Source organism: Phoxinus phoxinus (assembly GCF_949152265.1).
Source record: "Phoxinus phoxinus genome assembly, chromosome: 1".
Lineage (NCBI taxonomy): Eukaryota > Metazoa > Chordata > Actinopteri > Cypriniformes > Leuciscidae > Phoxinus > Phoxinus phoxinus.
In genome coordinates, this window is record NC_136876.1 from 3,692,749 (window position 1) to 3,701,354 (window position 8,606).

Here is an 8,606-nt window from a genome sequence, read left to right on the forward strand (position 1 = left end):
TTGAACTCTTATGTGAATCTTCAGCCTTGATTTACATTTTGAAGTGTTTTTTACACTGAGGGCAGGAGACAGATTTATTGGCTTCTGTTTTTCCTTTCTTGTTCACGTCCATCAGGTCTAAAAGAAACATAAAATCAAGTGAGTATTAAAGCTGCCGTCGGCAAGTCTGGCAGATTGAGTGGACTTAGTCAACATTTTGAATGTTTACAACTCTCATGCCCCTCCCCCACTACCAAAGAGCACCCGCCCATCGTCAGTGCGTGTGTACCTGATTTTCTGTGAACGCATCCGTCTCTTCAGCATCGATCAACACCATAGACTCGGAGGTAGGCTGCCCTGGCTAATCTATCCATAGATAGCAATAACCGAGGAATTGGAAGCTTGTTATTAGATTTTCTCTCTGCCATCACGCTTCGTACAATCTTCAGGCGAGTCGAGTGCATGTGATATTGTAACGTCCGCGTCTGCGCGAGGGAGGGGGATCTGTGATTTGTGCACGACCTGTGATTGACAGTCAGATCTCACACCCCCCTGCGCTGATTAGACCCGATGATCCAGGACGGTGGATTTTTGCAAAACAAAATAACACGCTCCAGGTGGAGTTAGAAGCTCGAGTTTTTTTTCTAAAACCACCTTATTTATGTTGTTCTGTCGGATTTTAGTGTCAATTTCACTGAATTTGATCAAAAAAATGTTGCCGACGGCAGCTTTAATGGACTATTTTATGTAAAAAGCTTGCTAATCATGTCTTACTCATAGTTAAAGTAGTGATGGGTGATTTCGACACAGCTTCACGAAGCTCAGAAACCTTTATGAATCTTTTGTTTCAAATCAGTGGTTCAGAGCGTGAATCAAACTGCGAGTCACGTGATTTCAGTAAATGAGGCTTCGTTGCCTCATAACCGTTTCAAAATGTCAATGATCTCTGTGAAGCCATCATGCGGCGAAACATTGAACAAGTGTCTATGGGTTTTGCCTGATCTCTGATCAGTTTAAAACATTTGCAAATGTTTTAATGAAACATTTGCATAATTAAAAGGAATAATAGTAGTTAATAGTCTCTTATTGGCCTGTTTAGCGGAGTATTAAAAACTGCCCTCCCAAGAGACTGCTTACTCTTGTATGCCGGGACACTATAGGTAAAAGCTATGTCCAATGCTAAACGTCAGAAAGCTTTCAGAGAAAGGCACAAAAATGATGACAAATAAAAAGAAAAGGAGAAGAAAAGAAAGAAAGGAAAGGGCCAGAAAAAAACAAAAACTCAAACTAATGAGGAGAAAGAAACAGTTTGCACTCTTGCAAAAGAGAGACAAAACAACATTTAGATGTACAAAGGGCTCCCGATTAAAAATATTTATTGCGATTAATCTCATTAATGTCATAGTTAACTCGCGATTAATGGTAAATGGACTGCATTTATATAGCGCTTTCACAGACCCAATGGCCACCAAATCGCTTTACATGTTGCTTCACATTCACGCAAGGTGCATCCAGCTCGTCGGGAGCAGCTGGGGTTAGGTGTCTTGCCCATGGACACCTCGACACTTGGTCAGGTGGAACGAGGGATTGAACCACCAACCTTCCGGTTTGTAGACAACCTACATGAACCACTGATGTTATGAAGTTGGTAGGATGAACCCAATCGCAGACAGCAGATAACTCAAACAGGGTTTATTCAAGACAAAAACAAAACCCACGAGGGGGGCAAAACATAGACAGGTAAGGGATAGTGATGTGACATTTGAACCGAGGCGTCGGAGCTTGTGTCGAGAAAAAATGGGCGTGCCAGATGAAGCCGCGATTCGAGGCTTGTATTGTTAACGTGAAAATCACGTGACTCATGACAAACGAGGCCTCGGTTTGTGTGGATACGTCATCGGTTCGTTCTGAGTGTCGCTTCCAGATAAAGGGGGTTCGAAACTCGCGCCACCTTGTGGGTGTTGGCAGGAGTAGAAGCATGTGTAGTAGTGTCAGAGTAAGAGAGTTAACTCTCATTGTCATTATTGTGTCATAGGCTATATGTGCTAGGGCTGTATATTATTGAATTATATCAGGTTAGAATAGTTATAGTAAATTGTTATTATTAATTATAGTAGCTATATTATAGGGAGTAGCTATATTATTAATATACTAATTAGATAAGATTATTTGAATTGGATTTTTGGATCTGGACTGGACTGCTTTTTGATTCTGATTGCCCTTTTTAATGTGTTTGCTTGTTGTTACTTGTAATGGAGCCAGCAAGGAAGAGGAAATCCTCCCCTGTCTGGGCTCAACAGAAGCATCAGTATCCTCATTTATTCCCGCTGGCACTGGCATTTTTATGTTCCCCTGAATCCTCTGTTCCTTGTGAAAGGATATTTTCCAAGGCTGGAGAGGTTTTGTCCAAGAAGAGGAATCGTCTAAACCCCAACACACTTGAAAAAAATCTGTTTCTCAATAAAAATCAATGGTAATCCTACCTTCACCCACCCCAAACTGCAAACTCCTCTATATCCACAGTTCCATAAGCACAACACTGCACTAAAACTTTAACCATTCACGGCACAAAACCTCCCAGAAACAATTCTTTACTTTTCCCACCGCAGACTATTCTGTTGCAGTTTACTTTATTACACTCCCTCCAACATAAGCACTGCACTCGTTTCACTTTTGTTTTTCATACTGGCACTATCCAAACAATTTATGAATAATTAATGAATTGTGTGTGTGACAGTTGTTTCTGCACAAGTAAATTCAGTCAAAGAAAGATACATATTGTATTTTATACCCAGGCAATGGACAAATGTCTGCTCATACTTTTATTATTGCAAATGAAAGGTTACAGATATTACAGTGAGAAGAAAATACATAAATGAAATGGGGGATCGGGATACGGACATCATAAGTCTGCTCAGGTCATTGGTTCAGAATTACTTAATTTGTCTGCTATATCATTGCACAGTAGCTAGGTGTCACTAGTGAGCAATAATGAATGAAGCTTCGAGTAATGAACCTTTGGGTGAAGCAATGGGCTGCGAGGTCTCAGTGGTTCAGGAAGCCTCATTTTGCCATCACTAGTAAGGGATACACTAAACTAGGACTTAGTAAATAACTAGACAAAACAAACAGTATATACAGGATCAGAACACTTCTTCTTAAGACATTCACAGACAAGGTACTCACGAGTGTGACACAGAATTTTACAATGAACCGGCACAGGACAGCAAACACATGGGGATTATAAGGAACACTAATGACGAAGACAGGTGAAACTGACTAGACAATAAATCACAAGACGAGGATAACAAGGGGGCGGGGTTACGTAACAACACAAGCACATGGCCCAAACAGGCCATGTGCTTGCACACAAAACATGGGTCTGTCATGATCCTGCCTCAAGAGTCAAGACTAGAGAAAATCAAGGACATGAGGGCAGAATCATGACAACTGAGCTACTGCCGCCCTATTAATCACAATTATTCACCGATTTTTATCTATTCTAAATGTCTCTTGATTTATTTTTGTCCCATTATTTTTTCTCATTTTAATGCTCTTATCAACACGGAAAAGTGGATCGGCTTGCATTGTGCAAATGTTTTTTATTGAAAACAACATTGGCATATACTGTGTTCAATTTCACAATAACATTCTCACGTGGAGCAAATAATCCTGATATTGACGAGGGGGCGATGAATTCGCATCAGATGTGTGTGTGCTTGGCCATCATCAAGTGGTATTTCAGACTGGACATGCTGCAATGATGATAGCTCAGTTCACAACGACAAAACACACAGATCACTTTGGTCTTGTCAATGGAACCATTTGGCAACTTTTTAAAAGTAAATTTTCCATTCAGAATCTTATTGGCATCCATTTTGTTTTTTAAATTTCGTTAAATGATGGACGTTTACTGTCAACACTTATTTCTGAAGACAGGCCTGAGGAATAGGCTATAAGGACAGCATCTGGTAGTGTCAGCATTGCGTGCATGCGTGTCAGCATTAATGTCCCACCCCACAATAGCATTCAATTACCAAAGAGCCTAAGAAATCTTCTATGAAAAGTCCAGAAAAATTAAGTGCTCACAGATTGGGTGTGGCCTTTGCCATTAAGATCAAATTATCAATAAATTGTAAATGATCTTTTCCTGCACTGTTAACGATTTTCTTGTATTTTTACAGTACAGTACTGGCAGCACGGTTGCCAGCAAGTTACTGTATTTTCGATTTACAGTAACTGTACTGTAATTCACTTTACAGTACACAAGATCGGTACTGTAAAGTGCAAAACAGTAATTTACTGTATTTTTACAGTATTTTTTATTTAGTCTGCTTCTGCTGTAATTAATTATACAGTATTGTACTGTAATATCTATATTGATACATTACTGCCAAATATGATTATTATATGATTATATTACTAATAATGATATTATAATTATATAATATGTAGTTATTACAGTATATAAATCTATAGGTAATAATATTATAATGCAACTCCAGAATAACTGCAAATCAAAAGACAATCCAAACAATGTTCTTGTCAAAAAAGTTTTTTATTATAAAATTACACTATTAAAATCATTTCTATTAAAACCATTTCATTTAAGATCATTGCATGTCCAGTGAACCAGCAGTTTATAAACAACTTTTAAAGGGATAGTTCACCCAAAAATGAAAATTGTCATTATTTACTCTCCCTCAAGTTGTTTCAAACCTGTATGAATGTATTTCTTCTGTTGAACAGGTAATCAATAGAACAGGTAATCAAATAGTTGACGGTAGCTATTGACTCCCATGATAGTAGGGAAAAAAACAATGGCTATCATCAACTTTGATTACCAACATTCTTCAAAATGTCTTCTTTTGTGTTCAGCAGAAGAAAGAAACTCATACAGGTTTGGAACAACATGAGGGTGAGTAAGTGATGACAGAATTTAAATTTTTGGGTGAACTCCAGGATTAGGTTAGACAAAAGAAAGTAAACAACTAAAACAACAACAAAAACCAAAACAAGAAGTGTTTAGTTTGAAGTTTTCCACTCAAACTCCATCAAGGACCTAATAAAGCTCGTTACATGAGGGTTGATGGTCGTCACCTTCCTCTGCACCACCCTCTTGGTCCTCTTACTGACTCCCTGTTTGGCAGTACACTTCATTGTCTGACTGGCATTACTGTCTTCAGGGTTGATTCTGACTAGGAACCTGTTAGCAATATCATAACAGTCAGTAAATATGCTTAAAAAAAGAAAAATGCACTCGATTTAATAACAATACAAAAGTGAAATGCAGAAATAAATTCACTTGCCTCTGAGCAAGCTCTAGTGTACATGCAGCAGACTCCTGGTACTCAATGTTAAAAATGTAGTAGCTTGCAAAGAGCACTGCAAAGGCGAGTATAAAATTGTCACTGTTATCCAGTGTCAATAGAACATTTCCCTCGATGGACAACATCCACCTGGATGCTGTCATGATTGAATGTCCTGAAAATGAAAGAACACAATGTTAATTACCAACAATGTTTTATTCTGAAAACAACCTTACGTCAATAAACTCCATGAATGACTTCACTCCATTCTTAATGGTACAATTTACATATTGCTGTTTGTACATATTAATCGAGTATATGTATGTACAGTGAATAAAAATACTTACAGTATGTTGATACAGATGTGTGTGTGTGTGTGCAGGTGAGTGTAGCTGTACAAACGTCTATGTACAGTATATGTGTATGTTTGAGAGTGTATGATTGTTTGTGTGTCTGTGAATGTGTGAGTGAGTGGGTGTTTGATTGTGAATATCAGTGTAGCTGTACAAACATGCGAGTATGTGTATGTGTGTGAGAGTATGTATGTGTGAGTGTGTGTGAGTATGTATATATGTGAGTGTGTTTGTGAGAGTATGTGTCTGTGAGAGTGTCTGAGTTTGTGTAAGTGAGTGTACGCATGAGTGAGTGAGTGAGTGAGTGAGAGTGTGTGTGTGTGTGTGTGTGTGTGTGTGTAGCTGTACAAACGTCCGTGTATGTACAGTATATGTGTATGTTTGAGAGTGTATGATTATGTTTGTGTGTCTGTGAATGTGTGAGTGAGTGGGTGTTTGATTGTGAATATCAGTGTGCAAACATCTGTGAGTATGTGTATGTGTGTGAGAGTATGTATGTGTGTGTGTCTGTGAGAGTGTGAATGAGTGTGTGTGAGTGTCTGTGAGTGTGAATGAGTGTGTGTGAATGTCTGTGAGAGTGTGAATGAGTATGTATATGTGTGAGTGTGTTTGTGTGAGTATGTGTCTTTGAGAGTGTCTGAGTTTGTGTAAGTGAGTGTACGCATAAGTGAGTGTGTATGTGTGTGTAGCTGTACAAACGTCTGTGTATGTACAGTATATGTGTATGTTTGAGAGTGTATGATTATGTTTGTGTGTCTGTGAATGTGTGAGTGAGTGGGTGTTTGATTGTGAATATCAGTGTGCAAACATCTGTGAGTATGTGTGTGTGTGTGTCTGTGAGAGTGTGAATGAGTATGTGTGAGTGTGTTTGTGTGAGTATGTGTCTGAGTTTGTGTAAGTGAGTGTACGCATAAGTGAGTATGTATGCGAGTGTGTGCCTGTGTGTATGAGTGTGAATATTAATATGTAAGTGTGTGTGTGTGTGTGTGTGTGTGTGTGCCTACATAAATAATAAATTGAAGGGGAAAACCACATACTTACCAAGCACAATGAGCCTGGGTGTGTCTGGTATCACCTGCTGTGCCTCAATGTCTGCCTGGGTTGCAGTGACCTAAACATTAAAACAACATGAAGCAAAGTACAGAATATGAAGCAACTACATAAATTATAAATTATAACAGTAAGTTATAACAGTATAACTCGTCAAATATGGTCAGTGTTATTTTTCTCTCTAAAAATACTTTTCCACTGCATGTTTTAATTATTAGAATTTTCCATCTTAAAAAAAATATCTAGAATATTGTCATTGCACAAAAGTACAAACTTTTTCATGGCAATATAGAAAAATAAAGTCAAGTCAAGTCAAGAATATTTGTATAGCGCTTTTCACAATACAGATTGTATCAAAGCAGCTTCACAGTATTAAAATAAAATAATTATAAAACGTCCATGTTTGGTAATGCTAATCAATAGTAATATTGATTTATTCATTAAATTGAATATCCCCAATTAGTATGTTATATTGAATATAAACAATAGATGTGTTTGAGATACTTACATCTGCCAGTATGAACAGGGACTCCATCGCCTCCCTGAAGAAAGCCATCAAGAGCAGGACAACTGAAGTCGCCATCAAGTCTTGATCTTGTAGTGTCCTTGAGTCATTCTCCATCTCAGTTAGAAGAGACTGAATCTCCCCTCCCCACTTCAACTTCTGATGCTGGAAGTAGTTGATGATTCGCCTGCATTTATTCTGTATTGCCTCAGTCAATCTTGAGAGAATGTCAATCCCAGTCAGCTTTTCAAAGTGCCAAAGGAGCCATCTTTTCTGGAAAAGAAAGGGCCACTCTTGCATAACGTCGCTGAGCCTGGGAGGAGGACTGGAGTTGATGAATTGGCGCTGCTGTAGGCACGTTATGTGCATGAGGTCATCAACCTTCACGCTCTCTGCCCCTCTGGGTCCTTCCTTTCTGTATAGCGCTACCAACATCTGCCTCTTGACCTCAAGAGAATCTAGTGTCTCTCCCTCAGGCAAGTTATGAGGTTGCCAATTGATGCAACCATAACTGTCTACTTGATTGCGGGTATTTTTGGGCTGGGAGATATCACCATCATTCTCGTTTGTCCTCTTCAGTCTTCTAATTCTTGAGAGCGTATTACCCCTGTTGACATGTTCCACTCTTGTTTTGATCTGATTCAGGATGGAAGTGTAACCACAACCTAAGAGCTCTCCCTCATCTGTTACATCACCAAGAGTTTTAGGATATTGAGCAACAATATTCTTGGCAATCTGAGACATTCAGCTCTAGTAGGGTTTTGGCAGTGTATCCGGATTGCGTCCACAATAACTCTAATCATCTGTAACCTGTCGGAGTGGCCTGCCCTTTTCTCTGTAGAAATGGCCTGTCGGAGAGTTGGAGCCATCTTCTCCCAAGGCACGTGGAAAGTGGTGATCCAGTTAGGTGGACACTGGGGAGGGTATAGCACAGGGGAAATAGTGGAGGGTGGAGATGGCAATTCCAATGGATAGAGAATAATTGACTGTGGCTCCAGGGCAGACTCTTGATAGAAGACAAAAATAGAGAAATGTCTTTAAAATGTGCACTGTAATTGTACCCAATAAATAGTAATCTCCCTATTAGTATCATTTGTATAATCATCACAATAAATACTATAGGCAGGGTGATTTAACCATTATGGAAAAGGCAGAATATAATCATGTTAAAGAGCAGAATCTACCCAATACATTCACATATACCTCTGACAATTTATTTGGCTGTTGAGAAATGTAACAAACATACTGTCATCAGTGTGAACACTGGTACATCAGAAAATCAAATTGGTAATATCATCATCTAATTTTATCCTTGGTTCTGCCTCAGCCACATACAATAATTGTAATGAAGGTGGACTGGTTCTTAGGTAGACTTGGTCATCGCCATGGTGTGTCGGTAAGGACACGGAG

General features: G+C 38.9%; 1 protein-coding gene across 1 annotated transcript; it reads right to left on the reverse strand.

The window, feature by feature from the left end:
* Nucleotides 1–5,004: 5,004 nt before the first annotated feature.
* Nucleotides 5,005–7,940, reverse strand: LOC307003219 (uncharacterized protein; the record flags this gene model as incomplete). Its single annotated transcript, XM_079621395.1, has 4 exons — nucleotides 5,005–5,185; nucleotides 5,289–5,463; nucleotides 6,683–6,752; nucleotides 7,200–7,940. The coding sequence occupies 4 exons, from the start codon at nucleotides 7,938–7,940 to the stop codon at nucleotides 5,005–5,007; spliced, it is 1,167 nt and encodes a 388-aa protein (XP_079477521.1).
* Between the last annotated feature and the right edge of the window lie 666 nt (nucleotides 7,941–8,606).